This window comes from Hemibagrus wyckioides, linkage group LG24 (assembly GCF_019097595.1).
Source record: "Hemibagrus wyckioides isolate EC202008001 linkage group LG24, SWU_Hwy_1.0, whole genome shotgun sequence".
Taxonomy (NCBI): Eukaryota; Metazoa; Chordata; class Actinopteri; order Siluriformes; family Bagridae; genus Hemibagrus; species Hemibagrus wyckioides.
The window spans coordinates 7,671,806-7,693,741 of NC_080733.1; the positions used below are offsets into that span (position 1 = coordinate 7,671,806).

The 21,936-nt window shown below is 40.3% G+C and overlaps 3 protein-coding genes across 4 annotated transcripts; all 3 read right to left on the reverse strand.

Moving 5' to 3' along the window:
* Positions 1–1,517: 1,517 nt before the first annotated feature.
* On the reverse strand, positions 1,518–7,565 carry matn1 (matrilin 1). The gene is made up of 8 exons (XM_058378023.1): positions 6,438–7,565; positions 4,691–5,040; positions 4,341–4,563; positions 3,594–3,716; positions 3,056–3,460; positions 2,831–2,977; positions 2,661–2,741; positions 1,518–2,228 (listed from the first exon to the last, which is right to left on the reverse strand). Exons 1-8 carry the CDS (start codon positions 6,517–6,519, stop codon positions 2,179–2,181), a joined length of 1,461 nt encoding a protein of 486 aa, XP_058234006.1. The 5' UTR covers positions 6,520–7,565; the 3' UTR covers positions 1,518–2,178.
* A 277-nt stretch (positions 7,566–7,842) lies between these two features.
* On the reverse strand, positions 7,843–12,051 carry LOC131345228 (lysosomal-associated transmembrane protein 4A). 2 transcript variants are annotated; one of them, XM_058378026.1, is made up of 7 exons: positions 11,888–12,051; positions 10,747–10,834; positions 10,385–10,461; positions 9,896–10,024; positions 9,137–9,232; positions 8,592–8,672; positions 7,843–8,386 (listed from the first exon to the last, which is right to left on the reverse strand). In XM_058378026.1, the coding sequence occupies exons 1-7, from the start codon at positions 11,954–11,956 to the stop codon at positions 8,312–8,314; spliced, it is 615 nt and encodes a 204-aa protein (XP_058234009.1). In that variant the 5' UTR covers positions 11,957–12,051; the 3' UTR covers positions 7,843–8,311. The 2 variants fall into 2 exon arrangements, with proteins under 2 accessions (XP_058234009.1, XP_058234008.1); XM_058378025.1 differs by having other exon boundaries at positions 7,970–8,386; positions 10,726–10,834; positions 11,888–12,045.
* Positions 12,052–12,751: 700 nt separating this feature from the next.
* Positions 12,752–20,758, reverse strand: LOC131345354 (homeobox protein NOBOX-like). Its single transcript, XM_058378202.1, has 10 exons — positions 20,722–20,758; positions 19,243–20,025; positions 18,761–18,867; positions 18,563–18,669; positions 18,389–18,492; positions 14,953–15,154; positions 14,377–14,771; positions 13,981–14,285; positions 13,360–13,425; positions 12,752–12,856 (listed from the first exon to the last, which is right to left on the reverse strand). The coding sequence occupies exons 1-8, from the start codon at positions 20,756–20,758 to the stop codon at positions 13,984–13,986; spliced, it is 2,037 nt and encodes a 678-aa protein (XP_058234185.1). The 3' UTR covers positions 12,752–12,856; positions 13,360–13,425; positions 13,981–13,983.
* Between the last annotated feature and the right edge of the window lie 1,178 nt (positions 20,759–21,936).

Here is a 21,936-nt window from a genome sequence, read left to right on the forward strand (position 1 = left end):
TTGCTTTCCATTAATATTCCAAGTGTTGCAGTGTTTGGTTAATAAAACTGTTTGTATGTCTGCCTTATTTGATGTATGTATTCTATTTTTAATAATATTGCCACACACGGTTAAATCCAGTCTATAAAATGTTTTTATCAGTCTAGTTTAGGCATAGAGGGTAAACTGGATCCATTTGTCAATATTCAATTTTATTTGTATAGCGCTTTTAACAATGGGCATTGTCTCAAAGCAGCTTTACAGAACATAAGAAACATGGTACAAAAGTCCAAGATTATTGTTAGACAAAATCTTCCCTAGTGAGTAAGACTGAGGTGACTGGCAAGGAAAAATTCCCTTAGATGGTATGATGAAGAAACCTTGAGAGGAACCAGACTCACAAGAGAACCAGATCCTCATTTGGGTGACCCCGGAGAGTGATTATGAATTATTATAAACACTGGAGGGTGTTCATTTCTGTACAAGACTATGTAGCTTATTTAACACGCACATGTACACACAGGTACTTAAAATACTATACTCCATTTTGCCTTCTTCACCAGGGGCTCCAAAAGCGCAGTTTCAGTTCTGCTCACTAACCTGAAATTAAGCTAGATCAGACTACAGTATTAAAATGAGTTTGGCCTATACAATGAGTCCATTGAAAAGATTTGGGTACCATGGGCCTAAAGGCCTCCTGGGTTGAAACTAATAGGAAACATAAGCTAAACCAAAGCAATATTTGTTACGACCATCCTCTGTTCTCTCAGAAAAAGAACACCCTGTAGATTTATGAGGAAACAAGCTGGTAATTTTCAGCTATTCTATTTATTATCAGAAGAGAATTACTCAATAAGCTACTTTATTGTTCCTTTAAGGTCATACAACATTCTTCTCTAACTTTTTAAATCGATGTTAAAGTTTATATATAAAGTATATAATTCTAAAGTATATATAAAATGAATTGAATATAGGACACCTACGACTTCTGCACAGTACTGTGTATACCTTAAACACATTTTCTTGGCATTAAAATAATTCCAGTCAAGGTATTTCTTAATGGGACCTTTGGCACCACACTAGTCTACAGTGTTTCCACAATTTTAAAACATGTCAAGGCCAATCTCACTCAGGCATGTCTGTGAGGATTCTGTCTTGTTCAAGGCCATGGTGATCTGCTGTAAATGGAGTATATGTTTCTAGCTGAGTGCCCAGTTACATGAATATGATTAAAAGAATACAGTAACTGCTGTGTTACTGAGTGTTCTGAAAAATGAGCTGTTAACACCCACAGACAAATCTGCTTCTGTGTAGTGTGGCGCCACAAAATACCAATACCTCAAGTTCAGTATAGCTCTACTGACTGACTTTATAACCCCACACTGCGTAAACATGGCACTGTGTGGTAGGAAAACAGTTACACCCCTACTTTCTCATTTTCAGCCCGTCAAAGATAAACACACACACACACAGAAAGATTGATGCAGACACAGTAAGACAGACAACTGATTTTTATTAAATTATAACAAGCAGGTTGATTTTGAAATGCTTGTCAAGTGTGTTTGTATGTGTGTTTAAGTGAGGGGTGGCGTGTGTGTGTGTGTGTGTGTAAGTAATATATCCTGTTTTTTTTTTTTTTTAGAAAGGAAAAAAGCACCCATGTATGTATTTCAAGTCAAATTGTATATTAAATTAATATAATATATATATATATACCATATATCCAGTATATCTTTCTTTTTGGGCACAAGTGGAAGTGAAAGAAGAAGTTTCACTGACAGATGAGTGACAGATAGAATGACAAAAATAGAGCTTGTGGTAAAAGAGTGAATCTGCATAGAGATGGTAGGGGCCTTTAAAATGCAAACTATATTTCATCGTACGGATGAGCTGATGGAACAAGAGCACTTGTTCATGTGCACTTTTTTATAATAATTTTGAAAGATAATATAATGTGTCCATCAGTATCTGTATTTAACATGCACAAATCTCTTCACTGTAATAGTGAAATCATGTATAAATAAAAACACCATGATGATCAGTGCTTCAGCTTCGGGAAATTTAGTGATTTAAAGCAGATGTAGTGAGAAAACTGAAGCAAAAGGCAGGAAGAGACGTCAGGCATCACAAGAGGTGACTCAGCAGTAGTGAGTAAAAATAGTGAGACGAGGCTTTGGCAGGGAGTAGAGTGCTCATCTCTCACACAATTTTGTTTTCCAGAGCTGCAATCCTCTTTGTTATTCCCTCCAGTGATTAGGTTGTCAAGGAAAGTCATAAAATGTATCACATCTATAGTACTGTACAATCTTGCTAAAAAATATTTGACAGATTCCAACTTGTGCTATCCTTAAAGGTAATCGGCTTTAATGGTTTCCATCGATTTCCAGAATATTTAAATTTTTCATTACAATTAGTACCACTTCTATCATCACCATAAACCACTAATGTCTTCTTTTATAGCACTGTTCCCCTCAGAATGAAATCAGTTAAGCCAATAGGAACAACACATTATTTTAAAATACAATCCACCAAACCACCAAAACTACATGCAGATTCTTTAGAAACCACTAGATATCTATACTTTTTGTTCACATAATTAATTAGATGCATTTTCTCACACAGATGCACGCTTACCCATTTAGACCTGTAACTGTTTGACAGAAACATAGAGAAAAGGATATATTTCTTTGTTAATGCCTGGAGAGCCTCGTCCACTTTTTTCTGGAACTTCATAAGAGACTGACATTCACAGGGATCCTCAGCTGCAAGTGTCAGGAACAGTCAAATTAACAAGTGTATGTTTTTAAAAACAAATGTATTGTAATGCTATTTTCTACTGTAGTGGTTTTACCTGGACAAGTGGTGATTTGCAATTTTTTCCCAATCTCGTTTATGGCTTTGAAGTCAGCAGAATAGAAATAGTTCTCAGGTTCAGAGGCGATTTCTTTCAACTCGTCCTCAACTGCATTTCCGACTCCTACAGCAATCATCCTGAAGCCTAAAATACAAACCAAAACAGATAACCAAATGTTCCATAAGCGCTAGATACACTTAACTAAGTGTCCTGTATTGTTACCAAAATTCTTAGCCTTCTTTGCCGCATCTCCAATGTAGTCTTGTGACCTGCCGTCTGTGAAGACGATGCCCACTTTGGCTGCCCCAGGCCTGGCGCCATAGCCAATGGTGAAACTTTTTTCCACCAAGTAACCGAGAGCCTGGCCTGTCATGGTTCCACGCTCCATGTAAGGCATCTTCTTCACAGCCTCCTTGATGTCTTTCTTGCTGTTATACTTTCCGAGAGGAAACTCCTGCTTGACAGAACTAGAGTACTGCACAAGACCCACGTGGGTATTTCTGTCTGACACATCCAGCCTGTCAACAATCTGGTTGATCCACTTCTTCACCAGCTCAAAGTTCTCTGGCCTCACACTTTTTGATCCATCGATCAGGAAGACCACATCTGTAGCAGCATCACTGCAGGCTGAGATAACAAGATGATGCAGTAGTTTGTGATTGGATGCTTAGGCAGTTATGGATTTGGGAGGCCTTCTAGTGCCTTCTGGTTAGTTTGCAGGTATAATATAGACATTTTCCCAGTACACACACATACTCACCACTGCAGGAACGGCCATCTTCCTTGAGTGTGTAGCCCTCCCGGCAGGCACACTTGAACGATCCAGGTACGCTGACACAAATGTGCTCACAGTCATGATCACCTGTTGCGCACAAGTCGGACACTGTGCCGCCATGGGTGTCACGAACATACGCACACAGCATGGTAGGTGGGGGTCAGTTAGAAAGAAGAGAATAATACTATGTTAAGTGAGAAATGGAAGAATAAGTAGTGGAGTCACATTTAATGATTTGCTGTGCTCTATTCAGAAAACAACAAATCCTTAAAACAGACTGGAACATATCAGAGGACCATGCACCTGAGGGGAACTAGGCACCTGAGGCACCTTTTAGGCTGGTAAGAACGTCCTTTCAGGTGTTTGTTGCTCTGACACAAGTTTTCTATTGCACTGGTTCTCAACTCAATTTTCTGTTTCTAAAACCAGTCTTTTTAAGTCTAAAGTATCTCTGGTTTTTCTGTCAGATGTTGAGATGTTGAGATCCACTGCACTAAAGAGCTATATTTATAACATGGATCACATGTCCTTTACTCGTCCCATCTCGGGGTGGGCTGAAAAAGAGCACTAAAAGACAGCATGCTCCCAGAAACCCCATGCCTTCTACAGACTATGTAGGGTTATAAATTTACTTTTGACCCTGATGATGAATGATGGCGATGATCCATCTTGAGGAGTCCATTTTTCCATCCCTCCATTACCAGCTACCTTTCTCTTTTCTCACATACTCACCACAAAAGGCTTCCTGGAACTTCTGGGTGAGCTTCTCGATGAAGCCATAGCTCTCCACGTAATCTGTGTGCTCATCCAGAGGCTCACTGGCTATCTGCTTTAGCGTGTTCATGTCCACTCGGCCCACACCGATGGCATATATCTCGATGCCGGACTCCCGTGCCCTTGCTGCAATGTCACGCACATTGTCCTGTGGTCGCCCATCTGTCACAATGATTGCTACCTGTGCTCACATGAAAAATGAGTTGGTTATAAATATAGCAATGAATCTGCTAATATCAGAGGATTATAAGCATAGGCAGTTTTAGTTGTTTTAAAGGCTGTTGATAGAGTGTAACTTAATTCCTGACCTTGCTGATATCAGTGGATTTGACACGTGCACCCTCTGCCTCACTGAAGGCCACATTCATGGCAAACTGGATGGCCAAGCCAGTCATGGTGCCAGAGGAGAGTGGCTCGATCTTTGATACGGCCTTGATCAGTGCAGGCTTTGTCTTGTAGGACTTCAGTGACACCTCATTCTTCACTTTGCTGGCATAGTTCACAACACCCACACGTGTGGCATCAGGCCCCACATCCAGACCCTCTATTATCTTGTTGAGGAACACCTTGACCTGTTCGAACTCAGCAGGCCGCACACTCCGAGAGCTGTCGATGATGAACACCAGGTCAGTAGGCTTGGTCTTGCACAATCCTGCAGCTACAAAGGAGAAGGAAATAAAGCCAGATAATTGGAATCATTCTTCAAGAAATTGCAGTGAAAATGAGTACAGCTGTATCAATCTGCCTAAAACTAGTGTCCCGGTGACTGTGCTGGGCACGAAACTCCAGAATCACGAAGCACCAGAATGCAATGACATGAAAATGTCAAAAGGTTGCTTATCAAGGAATATACAGTTTGCAACAAAATGAACATGACCTAAAATTCTGAGTGTGTATTCAGAAAAATTGGCTATAATCGTTCTGGGTAACATGATCGCATTGAGACCTATGCTGTGGTCTGTGTGTGTGTGTGTGTGGGAGGGGTGACAAGGATGAGACAGTCAGCAGGTAGCTCAGTAAACTTACAGAGCTGGCAAGACTCATAATAACTCCCATTGATTATACATGCTGCCACAAGTATTTGCTCGTAGGCACACATACACACCCGGTGTAAAGGACCTCTTTGTACACAACTGTAGAGATGATGTGAATTCATTTCTGTAGATTTTTGTAGATTATTCCCCCCCAACTGTTTGTTCACTATTCAGCAATCAGCCAAATAAATAATCTCTCTGTCACACATCTCTGTGCTGCATATATATATATATATATATAATTGCTATCAGTAATTTTCTCTAAAGTGTGTATATATGTAAGACTGAACAGGAGACTGAAAGAAGAGAGGTGAGTGGGTTATGTGTTACTAACAATATACTGTGGGTCTGTGAATAGTGTGTCCAAGGACCAAGTCATAGCAAACACTGTACACACACACACGGTCTCTTAATTCTGCCAAGTATCATGTAGCATACACACAATCATGTTTAAGATATCTGTATATAATTTGCCACTATACATAAAATCAACACAAAGCAGTTTTGTCTTTTTTTTGTCTGTAACCCCTTAGGAACCCTTCAGTGAGTTCATTAACTATCCCCAGACCCCTTGAAGAACCCATTTTGTATAGAGGAACACAGTAATTATCTACAACTTCCTGTAAGGACCTTCAACTCTTTACCTCAATTTTGGATTTGGAAAACAAATAAATAAATACATATTTACATACAGAAATGACAAATGCACACCGGTAAGTGATAATCGGGTGCATTCGATTAAACTTCAGTGCTGACTGTGTGTTTTAAAAACTTGCTTGTATTGATGTTGACATACACTCTTAAAAAAGGTTCGAGCTAACCTCTAAAGCGATCTTCAGTTAGAGTGCAGTTTGATCCTTTGTGGAAATGTATGAAGAACCCCACAAAAATGGATTTCTCTCTTAGAAATTTTTTTTAAGGATCCCTTTAGCAAAGTTAGAACTGTTATGTGAATGATGCAGGATTCAGAAAAAAGGTGTTCATCACCTGATCCTATATATGTATAAATAAATGTGCTCACCCATGGCAGCAGCATTTCGAAGGTCCACCGTGGCTTGAGCTCCCAAGATGCACAGGAGCATCACAAACCCGAGCAACGCCATTCTGTATATAGCAAGATTTCTAATGACAGTCTCGGCAACCAGCTTCACACTGATTTACAGAGAGTGAGAGACTCTCAGGTTATCAGGGCACACACAAGGACAGTTACACTTAGGATAGGTCTAGAGACGTCCCCCCATCCATAAGGTGTGTCTATAAGAGTTTGTTGGGGAGGAGGGGGAAATACCTGCAACAAAAATTACAGTTTGGGTAGGAAAGACAAACATACCTTGATCTATGCAATGTGTATGTGTGTATAAGGTGGACCAGGTTAGTTTGGGGCTCTGGGAGGGTCTTTGACTTAAGGTCGGACCCAAATAAACATTCCGATGAATCTCTCTTTCTGGCCAGTTTTCCTCTCAAGGTAATATCACACACATACATCAATTTATCCACAGGATGTGTGCGGGAAACATGAGTGCCGTACTAACACAGCTTGCCCTGTCTGAGCTTGTAAGTGAGTGTGTGTAAAGTGCATGTACCATACACAGTTCTGTAAGGCCATATGTGAGAGTTTGTATGTATATGGGTGTGTATATATGTGAAGCCCAAAAAAACCTTAAGGAAAATTTGGGGATCTTGTTATGGATTGACGGATTGTGTGTCTGTGCATGCATAACAGGGAGAGAGAGAGAGAGAGACAGACAGACAGACAAACAAACAGAGAGAGAGAGAGAGAGATACTCTTTTTATGTACATAAGTTTTATAGACATTAATATGTTTTATTATTGATGATCATTGGATTTTTATAATGTACGTGTGAGCTATTTAAAATATAAACTAACTTGGTCAGTGTGCGCAAATCCAAGTTCAGCAATGGTCAGAATTCTGAAAACAAGTTTAAATGTATGCAGCACTCATTCACACACACACACACACACACACACACACACACACAAACCCCCCCATTTTGACCTGGCTTGCCCGCTGCCAATAATAATTCATACACAGACCTCAAACTTTCCCCAAAAAGAATCATTTTTCACACATTTATTTATTTGTCTTTTATCTGCCAGAATGCTAAAAACCAACCAACCATCTAAAAATGCCCAGAGAAACAACCTGTTAAACTACAACTTCCCGTAAACTTTGTTTGTGCATGTAAATGTTTGTGTGGGGTTAAAAATTTCTGACTTCTTATATCCACACCTGCAAAATGTGGGAAATCTATCTATTCCCAAAGTAAAAAGTCCAGACAATATAGGATTTTAATTTGGTTATGTTTATTTTGTATAATTATAAGGTTTCTGGTGTCATCTCTACACAAAACCTGTTTACTTCCATACATCTCCAAAAAACCAACAAAAATAGCTTTAGCTTAAAATGAACCAACTCTGGAATAGTACTTCAATATTTTGACAACTTTTAACTGTCTACATTATTATACATTAATTTATATTAATGTATAATAATGTAGACAGTTAAAAGTTATTTATTTATATTAACTTCTTAACTTTACTTATTAATAAGTACATTTCATTCTCTATATTCATTTATCTTTGAGATCCACAGGTCAGGATTTTGGAAGATTCATTACCAGATCCTCAAAATATAAATGTGTATGGCAATAAAAATTAAAATAATTCTGGTTTAAAGCAAAAATAATAATAATAATAATAATAATAATAAAAGCTGGCTTGTGCATATTAAGCTTCATAGCTATGAATATGAATTTGTGTATTTTTATTTGTGTATAATTACGTGCCATTGTGCATGTTGTTGTTATACAGGTGTGCATCTGCAAGTGCACAGAGCGAAGTGCATGAGAAAAGACTGTGTGCTTGATTTATGTCTTAAGGCTCCTGATATTTAGGGAGCGTGGCCTCGGGTTTCATTTTCAGAGCCTCGTCATAGGAGGGCAGTTTCGCCTGTGAATTAAAATCAATGCAAATTATGAAACGTGATTTACAGCAAGTACTAGAGAATGTAAAAAGTGAATCTTCTTGAATCTTTTCACTTAAGATAAAACATGAGGTCAGCTGACTATAAGGACACAGAAATGAGGTCAGCCGATCAAACAGGTGCAAAAGTAGGTTTGTGTTACAGAGAAATAACACAATTAAACCAACTCACCACCACAGAGTTCTTTGGTGCTGACCTACGCTGTTCCTTCAGTGCATAGTAATAGCGAACAGACACCTGGAACATGTATACCTACAGATCACAAGAACACAATAGACATCTTTATTAATCCTTCACTGATTGTATCCAAGCCCTGAACTGTACACATAGGGAGGTTAGTCGACAGACCTCACACGCAAACTCAATTTAAATTCCCTATTACTACACATACAGTAAGGATTCAATTTCAAGTAAAGACAGAGAGCTCTTTTTGACTAACTATATAAGTTCTAGCTCCACCTTTCCCATCTCTCTAACATTGCTCTTCTGTTTCACACAGCTGTATGGCTGAAAAAGACCCTGCTTGTGTCAGTGACAGATGAGAAGAGGCATTTTAAGGTAAGTAACAGCTGCCCCGAGCATGAAGATATGATGGTGTGAACGTGAAAGCCTGCAAATTACAGGAAGTGTGTGGGAAGTGTCATTATCTGTAAATGGCTATAGATACTCAGATAGACACACAGTCAGCCACCACATGCACAGAATAAAGATCAAACCTTCAGCAGAATGTACATCACGAAGAGGACTCCGAATATCAAGGTGGCTTGGTTCAGCTCCTCTCCGTTCAACTTGATCCCGCCTTTTAGATTCGACTGCAAAGGAATAGAGACGTATCTTAAATGAGACACTTCTGTTTCCTTGAGTTTTTAACATTAGCCTCGGTCTCAGTCAGTGATAGAACTACTGAATATAAGCAAGACAGAGTTAAGTGTACCACTCACACAACCCACCCCAAATCAACCACATAGATAAATATATTTTTAAAAAATCTTTATCATAGAAGTCAGCTTATTTGTTTTCCATTCTTAAAAAAAAAAGACAAGAATTATATACCTTTCATTAGGGCATAGTGCTCACAATTATGAATAGTCAATGTAAGGCTTGTTTTTTTTTATATTTATAATCAAATATTTACAGAAAAATATAAGATTTAAATCACCAACAGTCTTTATTCTTGTAAAAACAGGAATAAAAGTGATTTTATTAGTATTTTTAATAGTACTGTTTTTCAGAACAATGCAAACAAATCTAAACTGTGTCAGCTTCTTATGTTCAGAAATCATATTTTCTTTCTTTAACATTATATATTTTACACCTGAATGCTTAATCATTTTGGACGTTCGAGGACATTTGCTCATGGACAAATATTTTACTTTTTAATAAAAAAAAAAAGAAAGTTGGAAAATAGAGAATAAAACAAAACAAAAAGTTGTTTAAAGTGTAAATATTATATTGGGTGAGTGCAAGGTTCTCACAGCCAGCCGCAGAGCATCTCCATATGTGGGAGTGCCAGGAAGTCCGAATCGAGCATCAAACAGGGAAAGAAGACTCAGACCCACATCAAGGAACATGAACATCGCAAACGGCATCACACACATTGGCCCCTATGACGCAGAGAAATAGATGTGCATATAAAAAAGTTTTTTGTTCTTAATGTCCATCCCCTCAAGGCTTTTAAAATCTGTATGTTTGTGTGTGTTGTAGCAAGATTTCCACCAGGACTCATAAATATCGGAACAAGTGCTTTTCTTGCTTACTCACAATTCCGGGTAAATGGTATTTAACAAACTCATCACCCATGTACAGAGATTACAAAACATTCCTACATGTGCACACACACTTGCAGAGAATTTAAACTGAAATCTTATCAGTTACATAACATTATTTACGTATTTGCTTGGACAGAACACGCACTCACACAAACACAGACTACATGTTCCTCACATTTATATAAACATATTTACCTTACGGTGAGACATCATAACCATCACACTGGAGAATGACATAAGAGCCAGGGAAATGAAGTTGGTGCTCATTTCAACTACAGGCAAATAAAAAACACATGTTAATGCTGCTAATTTGATACTGAGTGAATTTATAGTTGAAAAATGAAATTATGCAATGATAAAATAAAATCATTCACAGAATTTGTCTTTAGTGTTATTACTAAAAACCTCAGATACAATATTGTCCAGTAAAGGTGAATAAGAATTAGACTAGTATTGGTTAGAGAGTGTTTATAAGAGATGATATTGTTATTCATTTTCTAATACTTTGATAAGAAAGGGCTGTTCTAAAGACTCACAGACGCAATTGCCATGCGTACGTTTCATTTCAGTATAGGAGACAGTGATTGGATCTTTCTCTCGGATTATTCCAACAGCCAAATCCACAGCCACCAGCAGATTAAATATCTACACACACACACACACACACACACACACACACACACACACACACCAAGAATGAATTCGAGTCAGAGGGAAGAAATTCATGAGTATGGTCTGTGTCTTTGGATGTGTATACTCTGGCAGCAGATATGTTTTCATTTCTCTCTGAAAGCCAATACCAACAGAAACAGCACCCCAAGAACAGCGATTCATTCAGAAAAGCCTGTAAAAATTGTAAATTGCATAACACATGCAGACAACACACAGATAGTGATGGAAAGCTGTCCCTTGGGCAATGTTTTGTGAAGGTATTTGAAGTGAGATTGAGCTGATTGAAGTTTCCTGTGAGATTGTTGACCAAGACATGTTCTGGTTTAGAGTTTCTTCCAGTACACAGTGGATGTTCCACCAGAGTACATGTGAGTTACTTAGTTACACATAATAAATCAGATTAAATGATGTAAATGTTTTGCCAACCTCAGAAATTTTATGTAATAAGTAACCAGATTATTGTACATAGAAATCCTCATGCCAAGCACTTTCATAAGAGATTGCTGAAAAAAATAATTTCCTGCAAAATCCCCTTTTGCATGTGTTTAATAATTTTCTCAGAAATAAAAATGAATATAGATTAAGCAGGTCCTTATTCTGAAAACTATGCAGAGTGAGTCATTCAGAGTGGCTTTTATGACTGTATATGGGTGTGTTACTCGGTCAAAATGTCTCCCTGCTACATCTCTGCAGCTCTAGATCTGTGTATTAACCCTAACATCAACTTCCCCTTTCACGCAGCACAGGCTAAAACCAACTGAAACCTGCTGTCGCTCAAACAGCAACACTCTACAAAAACAGGAAGAGCTGAGATGTTTGTGAAGTGCAGGTTTGCTGTACACACGTTAGAAACAAGTACATAGCTAATTTTGAGTCTGTTATCACATTTCTACATCACACATCTACACACAGTCACACACACACATTTATAACAACATTTTAAGCTGAGCTATAGGCCTCTCAATCTCGATGCTGTAAAAGTATTTGTTTCTTATATGGGTGTGCAAGTAGGCAGGTAAATATTACCAAGTAGAAGATGGCAGAGGCGCGGGTAGCCGTGTTGACATGGCAGCAAAGGGACCGTGTTCCAGACATCTTTCTCCGGTTTGCTTACACTCTCACCATATGAGATGTGCAGTGATAGACACTGCCTTACAAACCACACAGACACTTCCTGATGCTGACACAAAAGCACAGAGGTTTCACAAATGCGTTGTCACACTTCTATAGGCCTAATTTGTGTGAAATGCATAGGAGGGTTTACAACCTTTTAAACAACTGAAGTGGTAAAAATGACACCAGTTTTACAGCCTCATGGGGATTTCTACGCTACAGGCCTTTGAGACTGACGTCAATCGTTTATAATCATTTCATTATAGTTCTTTGAATTCATTTTTGTCTCCTTGACTATTCTGTACATGATTTTGATAAAATGGTGTTAAAGGCATGAACAGGATTGCCATTAACTTAATACGCCTGGGTTAAAATATCAAAAAAGACAGTATAAACTAAACTGTTAGTCTAAACTACCCACAGTAGCATTAAGATCACTGTTGTGTTCACAAATATGGAGAAACAGCAGGAATAACTAATGTAACTATAAAAATAATGCATTCAGTAAACACATTAAGTGCTGAAACTGCTACTTTAAAATCCTTGAAACTGTTCTGAGCAAACAATATTTAATGTAATGTAATCAACTTTTTCTTTTTTAGTAAAGTTTGGTGAAACAGAGCCCTCTAGTGATAACATGATGCTCATGTCACTTCCAGAACTCAAATAGAACACAAAACATCTAGCATGAAAATGTTTACTATACGTTGACCCATAAAAAACCAAGGAATTGTATTTATAGAGAGAAAAGACACAAGCTGAACCAATAAGACATTATGGCCACTTTAATGAAGCCTGCATTCAACAAAGAAAACAGAACACAACATACAGAAACATACAGACAGACTGCAGACTCAAATTCCTCCATTAGTGCTGATGGCCCTGAAACACACAACAGGAAGTCATTTCACACAGGAACACAGCCACAACCACACAATGTCTCGAATTCTCAGAACTCACTCGCATGCAAGCAGAGACGCATGAAAGCAGTGTTTTCATTTAGTAGAAACCTAAAATTGTAAATTACAAATGAATATATTTAAAACATTAACCTTGTTAACCAGCTAGTGAGTAGATTAAGATCAAAGCATTCAATGTACATTTTCCAAGTATTTGCATTATTTCTGTAAAATAAGTGTTTTTCCATGTTTATATTTATTCTTTAAATTATTTTATAAAATTAATATTCTTTAGTAAATTAATTTTTGGAGTGATGTGTATAATAATGATTATTATATCAGTCCTGCTGCTATTACAGTGGCTGGAACTGACCTGCAATCTTTTCTAATAAAATCAGCTCTAGAGTTGTGTGTAAATCAGTGTATGGTGCTCTGAGATAGAGTGATAGTGCCCTGAATAGTGTGTCATCCAGGATTTATTCCCACCTTGTACACAGTGTTCCTAGGATAGACTCTGAATCCACTGCAACCAGGACCGGTATAAAGTGGTTACTGATGATGAATGAATGAACATAAATCATTAATTTCAACCCAAAGCAGAATTAAGCATTTACAGAAGATGAATGAAGGAACATAGTACATGATCATACAACACCCCCTGCATCAAAAGATGCTCCTATTTTGCCATTATTATGGCCTTCCTTTGTCCTGTGAGCATCATGTGTAACCACTTGCTCCCGCTGGCATGAAAATAAAAATCTCCTGCTCCCGCAATTTTTGTCCCAATATGCATCTCTAGAGAAATGAGCTGTGCACCCAAGTATAAAGAATATAATGGAGAGTTTTCTTTGGGTAATATCTAGGGATTTATTGCCATCCTAGTACATTTCTGACGGCTCTTTCCATTAATCATGAGTTACAATACAAAGCTGTGTCTCACTTAGACTAGACTTATAGCAACCACAGGATATGCAAAAGCATCACTCAGGGTTATTTTCTGTTTTTTGGCAATGCAGTGTGTGTGTTAGAGGAAAAAAACACCACAATTTAGCACCTTATAGCTCATTTAAAGTACACAATAGCTCACAGACTCACATACACACACACCTGTCAGAAGTGAATGGGTGAGAAGTCACAATGGAAAATGGTCTCTGCCTCGCTAACTTTGACTGGCTGACTGTGTCCCGTTTCCTCCAGCTCTGTTTTGACACTGGCGAGCAAGGGGTCTGGGGTGGTAGGTTTCGCCAAGCTTTGGCATGATGGCCCCTGAGGCGTGATGTAAGACTGAGGTGGGACAAGCGGAGGATAGTGGCTCTCAAGACCATGGGATGAGAACTGAGGCTTTAGAACCGCATGTGGAACTTGAACTGAATGACTGTACATGTCACCAGTCCATGGGTAGGCCTGCAGTGCTGTGCATACACAAAAACAGACATCACCACAAAAGACCCTTTAGCACAGTAAATACATGTAAGTGTAACTAATGTAAATGTATGGGTGTACCACAGGCTCTTTTGTTACCCTGTAGCCCAGGCTGCAGTAGTATCTGGCTACCGTTTTGGCATTGGAAGTAGGCATGTCCTCCATTGGTGCAGGGCAGAAGATTACCAGTTCCTGAGTTCAGAGGCATACAGGACGTGGCAGTGCCCTCACTTGAGTTAGGGGTCAGATATGGAGATGGGGTGAGGTATGATACTCGTGAGTATTGTGGCAGCAGTGTGTTTGTCTGCTGCGGGAGCACATTATTACTTTGTTGGGGAAGAAGTGTACTAGGTTGCTGAGGCAGTAAAGTGCTGGACTGTTGGGGGTATGTCATGAGCTGGTAAGACTGATTGTTTCCAGGACCAGGGGCAACAGATTCATACTTAGCTGAAGAACCCATGGAATCATAGTTAAACCTGCAATAGAGTAGACCCTTTTTTTATAATATACCATGTAAAAGCAAGGAACTTTACTTGTTTCATGTTGTTTATTAAAAATGTTCCACCCTTCAGTGTTTCATGCAAATGAGGGAGATGTGTGGCAGCTTGCACTCTAGTGGTGAATGAGGGTGTTGCAGCTGCTGATGCTGGTACTCACCCAGTGTCAGCATGCAGATTGAAGGACTGAGCTTCACTGTGGTCCGGCGTGTCGAGCAGCACAGACAGAGTGTGGGTAGGGGGGTTGTATGCAGCAAAAAAAGGTAGTGAGGCACGGCGCAGAGGTGGGGGACTCTGCATGAGGGGATGTTTATAATCCCCTGTGCTTCCCTGAGATACATTATTTGCCACATCCACACAGCCTGAAACATGGATAACCCACACATACACAATTCAAATATACACATACACTATGTTGCCAAAAGTATTCGCTCACCTGCCTTGACTCGCATATGAACTTAAGTGACATCCCATTCCTAATCCATAGGGTTCAATATGACGTCGGTCCACCCTTTGCAGCTATAACAGCTTCAACTCTTCTGGGAAGGCTGTCCACAAGGTTTAGGAGTGTGTTTATGGGAATTTTTGACCATTCTTCCAGAAGCGCATTTGTGAGGTCACACACTGATGTTGGACGAGAAGGCCTGGCTCTCAGTCTCCGCTCTAATTCATCCCAAAGGTGTTCTATCGGGTTGAGGTCAGGACTCTGTGCAGGCCAGTCAAGTTCCTCCACACCAGACTCTGTCATCCATGTCTTTATGGACCTTGCTTTGTGCACTGGTGCACAGTCATGTTGGAAGAGGAAGGGGCCAGCTCCAAACTGTTCCCACAAAGTTGGGAGCATGGAATTGTCCAAAATGTCTTGGTATGCTGAAGCATTCAGAGTTCCTTTCACTGGAACTAAGGGGCCAAGCCCAGCTCCTGAAAAACAACCCCACACCATAATCCCCCCTCCACCAAACTTTACACTTGGCACAATGCAGTCAGACAAGTACCGTTCTCCTGGCAGCCGCCAAACCCAGACTCGTCCATCAGATTGCCAGATGGAGAAGCGCGATTCGTCACTCCAGAGAACGCGTCTCCACTGCTCTAGAGTCCAGTGGCGGCGTGCTTTACACCACTGCATCCGACGCTTTGCATTGCACTTGGTGATGTATGGCTTGGATGCAGCTGCTGGGCCATGGAAACCCATTCCATGAAGCTCTCTGCGCACTGTTCTTGAGCTAATCTGAAGGCCACATGAAGTTTGGAGGTCTGTAGCGATTGACTCTGCAGAAAGTTGGCGACCTCTTCGCACTATGCGCCTCAGCATCCGCTGACCCCGCTCCGTCAGTTTACGTGGCCTACCACTTCGTGGCTGAGTTGCTGTCGTTCCCAAACACTTCCACGTTCTTATAATACAGCTGACAGTTGACTGTGGAATATTTAGGAGCGAGGAAATCTCACGACTGGATTTGTTGCACAGGTGGCATCCTATCACAGTTCCACGCTGGAATTCACTGAGCTCCTGAGAGCGACCCATTCTTTCACAAATGTTTGTAAAAACAGTCTGCATGCCTAGGTGCTTGATTTTATACACCTGTGGCCATGGAAGTGATTGGAACACCTGATTCTGATTATTTGGATGGGTGAGCGAATACTTTTGGCAATATAGTGTGTGTGTGTGTGTGTGTATATATATATATACACATATACATATACATATACATACACATACACATATACATACACATACACACATATACATACATACACACACACATACATACACACACACGTATATATACATACACACACCTGAAAGAGAAAAATCACAAAAAAAACAACAGTATTCGTGGCATGGTTGTGTGCCAGATTTGCTGCTGATCTCCTGGGAATTTTACACACAACAGTCGCTAGAATTGACATGGAATGTGGCAAAACGGAAACATTGAGCGAGCAACAGTTCTATGGGTGGAATGCCTTTTCAGGAAAATGGCCAGCTACCAGGAAGGATAACATAATCCCAAAAAAAATACAAACCCCTGCTCTTTTTCCAGACTACTTTCAATGTGTGTGCTCATAATAGCCTCAGATTTTTGTTCTTGGCTGATGTGTGGAACATGTGGTGCATTACCTGATGTGGTCTTCTCCTGTTGTAACCTATCCACCTTAAAATCAGAGGTCTTTTGCGTGTTGTCTTGTTAGTTCAGATCAATTTGGTCATACTCCATGTTTCAGATCCTGCATTCACAGGATGATTTCCACACTATTCTGTGTAAACTCTAGAGACTGGTGTGTGTATGAAAAGCCCATCAAGTGATCAGCAATTTCTGAAATACTCAAACCAAACTATCTGGCACCACCAAGCAGCCCATGGTTAAAGTTACAATAATCACAATGTTTCCCCATTCTAATGTTGGATATGAACTTCACTGAAGCTCTTGACCTGTATCTGCATCATTTTATACATTGTGATGCTGCTACATGATCTAATGATTAGATAACTGCATGAATGTGTAGTTGAATGAAATATATATATATATATATACACATATACACACACACACAAATTCACTGGGCACATCAGTAATATACTGGGTAGGGCCTCCTTTTTCCTCTCAATTCTTCATGACCTGGATTCCACAAGATTTTTCAGGCACACTTTCATGCTTTGAACCATCTGTTCAACCACATCCCAAATTGCTGAATTGGATTCAGATCCAGTGACTGGGAAGGCCACTGAAGAACACTGAACTCACAGTCACATTCACAAGCCAGTTTGAGAAGACTTTTGCTTGATGCTGGAAGTTCCCATTAGTAGATGGATAAATGGGTGGCCACAAAGATGCCATATTTGGACCCTGATCTATCTACCTGGAAATCGAGATTAATCAGACCAGGCTACATTTATTCAGTCTTCAGCTGTCCAGTTTTGCTGAGCCTGTGCCCACAGCTGTCCATTCTTGGCAGACAGAAGAGGACCCCACATGGTCTTCAGCTGTTGTAGCCCAACTGCCTCAACATTCAGCATGTTGTACATTCTGAGATGCTACTCACCACAACTGTACAGTGCAGTTGTTATCCAAATTGCTGTAGCCTTTTTGTCAGCTTGAAACACTCCTGGCCATTCTCTGTACAACTCTTGACCAGCACAGCATTTGAGTAGGTTTACAGGTGTAACTAATAAAGCACTCAGTGAGTGTATCTATAAAGCTCTAAAAGGGAATTCCTTTTGAAATTTATAAGGGTTGGTGTAAACAAGTAATTTTTGACAACTTTTAGATTCTAGCTGCATTTGCTCACATAGTTTCCTATGACAACCTGACAGCATGTGTACACCATGTAGAAGTAACATGGAGAGAAGTAAAATGTCAATTTCCAGTTTATAGAGGTGAGCAACATCCTCTCAAATACCTTTTGCAAATGCAAACCTTTTTAATCTATACTTAATGTAAAGCATAGTGTGCATGTAACAAAAAAAACTATTTTTATATATAGACACTCAAACTTCAGAAAGTCTTTTTAAATCAATTAAATCAAGGCCAATAAATAAATAAAATCTGAGCTATGTGAATACAGCTACACAGTATATATAGTGTGGGTGTGGGAGAGACCTGGTGGGCTGGTGCAGCTGGAGAGCAGTGTACTGTAAGGAGGGAGTGTGTTTCCTGTTTGGGGGGGTAGGGGTGTAATCGCAGGACCTGTGAAAACAGGAGGCCTACAAAAACAACAGGTAAATATAGAGGCAGTCAGCACTGTTAGAGGTGATGGTGTTTCAAATGAAAAACCTTTGGACTGGGGCTTGGGCCGGAGCCTGGGTCTGGGTCACGGGAGGCCGCCTTGTTGTCGTTTTGGAGGTTTTACGCCATTTGGCACGACGATTCTGAAACCATACCTGAGAAAGAGCATGTGCACAGTGCCATTATTTTATCAGTTTGCAAATCAAAAGGAGAAAGGAGCGACTGGAAATGTGACACAGGACTTACCATGACTCTTTGAGGTGTTACGCCAACTGAGATTGCAATCTCTTTCCGTTTGTCAGCGTCTGGATAGTGATCATCTTGAAACATCCTTTCCAACTCCTCCAACTGATCTATAGACACACACATACACAAGCTGTTCATTCATTTTCAGTCACCACGTTGTGCTCGTTTGTCCCTCCATGTTGTAGTGGATGCAAAGCTATGAGAACTGGGTATGCAATATCAATCCTATTTGCAAGATATCACACAATCACACCCAATCACACATGGTGCAATTCAGATGAATCCACCCATTAGGATGCCTTTAGAAAAATAAAACTTGAATGTAACTCATCATGGACCCAGGTAAAATTTTTAAAACATTGCATTTCTAACCCCAAATCCTGGCGTGAGTATTTTGAACAAAGCTATCCCATGTCCCACCCCACAAAGTGTTCAAATTGTATGAAAGCTCAATATGTAAAATTAAACATTCAGTTACTCACCAGTGCTGTAGGAGGTCCGTGTTTTCTTTTTGGGTGCTGGTGCCAATAGAGAGGTGTTGCTGACACATGGTAAAGGCTGGGAGCTGGTCTCAGGATGTACTGATTTTAATGGTGCAGCTCTGCTGGTGAAGCGGGTGTAGCGGCGTGTCGTGTACACCTGTTGCAGTGTCACCTCCAGCTGCCCAGAATGGGTAAGTGTTTTGGGATCCACAGCTCCACAGGGGCTGCTCTCATAGGCACGCTTGGTCAGGCAGGGAGCCTGTTGCACTGGCATGGGCACTAAGCCCTGGTTCTGACCCACTGGCTGTTTTTGTAGTTGAAGCACAGAGGAATTACTAGGTGGGAGTGTGAGAGGTAGAGGATTTTGTGAGGGAGAAGATATCAAGGGGGTTAGAGACTTGTCGGCACACAGCAGGATCTCCTCATTTACACTACCCTCAACAGACTCCTCACACACCATCACCAGATTTACTGGGCTGCTGGAGTTCAGCCTTAGGACGCTCTTTTCCTCCTGTGCTGGAGGGTCATGCTTACTTTTCTTCTCCTCGATCATTTCTATTTTACTTTGACTCATTTCAAGCTCTTTATTATCATATTCATCACTCAACTCAAAAAACCTGGTTTCTGCCATTTCACTTCCATCTTTTTTCTCTTCATTTATAACATTCATTTTATGGTCTCTTTTTGGCTCTGCTTCTTCATCCACATTTCTTTGTTGTTCATTGACTCCGAGTGCCAGACAAGGTCTCTCACCTTCCTCCTCACATAAAGGACACAAGCTGTCTGTAAGCAAAGGACATGGTTCACTGTTAATCTGGACTAGTATCCCAATAACCCTTGATCAGGTCTGCAGTTATGGGAAGATACAAGAGTTACTGCTAACTCTGAGTTTGTAGTCCTGTGCAGTTCATGCAGATGTAATGAGCCATGCATCTTTAATTAGCTCGTGTTGATTTGAACCATTATTATAGCATTGTAGAGGTTCACACCAAATTTTCTGAGCAAATAAAACGTCATTGCATACTTTCACCATGTGGCGGTTCATTTTGTATCAGTTAATGAGGCAAGTATTCCATAAGGCTATGGTGCCAACCCAAGTCTAGAAAGCTGCACATGCTAGAACACTAACTTCAGACTAAAATTAGACGCCATGGTACAAAAATAATCGTAAACATGACTGGAGTTTCTGTTATGTTGTTTTAACGGGTTATAAAGTAGCATAGAAATGGCTGAAACTACATATCACATAACACGTTTCACAGGCTACAGAAAGGAATCATGTTTTAAAACTATCTAAAAACATTCACTGAAGCTTACACTACATTTTTCAAACCCTTATTCTTATAAACCTTATTAAAAAAAAAAACCCCGAATGACTAACGACTACTGAACTTCCGCCCAGCTAACAATTACTGGTTACCCTTCAATTACGCAATTATTAAACCATTAGAGCAGTCTAATTTAGGTTAATTTACTCACCGTAATCACTATCAAACAGGGAGTCCTCGGCCATCATGTTGCGCAAAAGGCCTCTAACTCAAAATACCTATCTGAATTAGCTTAGAGCTAAAAGTGGCTCCTAAACGACAAAGTTTAATCTAAATCAGGTAATTGGTGCGGGTTAATTTCAATTAACCCGAAACAGCTGAGAAAGTTTGGTCACGTGACCAGCGCCAACGACGCGCGCAGTTTTCAGCACGCGCAACCTCTGGCGCGTGTCCGAGATATAAATGTATTTTGATATCTCTCTCTCTCTCTCACTCATATCACTCATCTATATTGTGTGTGAGTGAGAGAGAGATATCAAAATATATATATAGTGTAGTGTATATATATATATATACACTATATTGCCAAAAGTATTCGCTCACCCATCCAAATAATCAGAATCAGGTGTTCCAATCACTTCCATGGCCACAGGTGTATAAAATCAAGCACCTAGGCATGCAGACTGTTTTTACAAACATTTGTGAAAGAATGGGTCGCTCTCAGGAGCTCAGTGAATTCCAGCGTGGAACTGTGATAGGATGCCACCTGTGCAACAAATCCAGTCGTGAAATTTCCTCGCTCCTAAATATTCCACAGTCAACTGTCAGCTGTATTATAAGAACGTGGAAGTGTTTGGGAACGACAGCAACTCAGCCACGAAGTGGTAGGCCACATAAACTGACCGAACGGGGTCAGCGGATGCTGAGGTGCATAGTGCGAAGAGGTCGCCAACTTTCTGCAGAGTCAATCGCTACAGACCTCCAAACTTCATGTGGCCTTCAGATTAGCTCAAGAACAGTGCGCAGAGAGCTTCATGGAATGGGTTTCCATGGCCCAGCAGCTGCATCCAAGCCATACATCACCAAGTGCAATGCAAAGCGTCGGATGCAGTGGTGTAAAGCACGCCGCCACTGGACTCTAGAGCAGTGGAGACGCGTTCTCTGGAGTGACGAATCGTGCTTCTCCATCTGGCAATCTGATGGACGAGTCTGGGCTTGGCGGTTGCCAGGAGAACGGTACTTGTCTGACTGCATTGTGCCAAGTGTAAAGTTTGGTGGAGGGGGGATTATGGTGTGGGGTTGTTTTTCAGGAGCTGGGCTTGGCCCCTTAGTTCCAGTGAAAGGAACTCTGAATGCTTCAGCATACCAAGACATTTTGGACAATTCCATGCTCCCAACTTTGTGGGAACAGTTTGGAGCTGGCCCC

Excerpts from the sequence above, each read along its gene's own strand:
- matn1 (XM_058378023.1), bottom strand. The coding sequence starts at position 6,519 with ATGGCGTTGCTCGGGTTTGTGATGCTCCTGTGCATCTTGGGAGCTCAA. Across the intron at positions 5,041-6,437 it reads TCGAAATGCTGCTGCCATGG|CTGCAGGATTGTGCAAGACC; the intron begins GTGAGCACATTT and ends TCTCCTTTGTAG. Across the intron at positions 2,742-2,830 it reads GCAAATCACCACTTGTCCAG|CTGAGGATCCCTGTGAATGT; the intron begins GTAAAACCACTA and ends TGACACTTGCAG.
- LOC131345228 (XM_058378025.1), bottom strand. The coding sequence starts at position 11,956 with ATGTCTGGAACACGGTCCCTTTGCTGCCATGTCAACACGGCTACCCGC. Across the intron at positions 10,835-11,887 it reads CCTCTGCCATCTTCTACTTG|ATATTTAATCTGCTGGTGGC; the intron begins GTAATATTTACC and ends GTGTGTGTGTAG. Across the intron at positions 8,387-8,591 it reads CACCAAAGAACTCTGTGGTG|GCGAAACTGCCCTCCTATGA; the intron begins GTGAGTTGGTTT and ends TTTAATTCACAG.
- LOC131345354 (XM_058378202.1), bottom strand. The coding sequence starts at position 20,758 with ATGATGGCCGAGGACTCCCTGTTTGATAGTGATTACG. Across the intron at positions 18,493-18,562 it reads GCCCAAGCCCCAGTCCAAAG|GCCTCCTGTTTTCACAGGTC; the intron begins GTTTTTCATTTG and ends TTGTTTTTGTAG. Across the intron at positions 15,155-18,388 it reads CAGCTGCACCAGCCCACCAG|GCTGTGTGGATGTGGCAAAT; the intron begins GTCTCTCCCACA and ends TCCATGTTTCAG.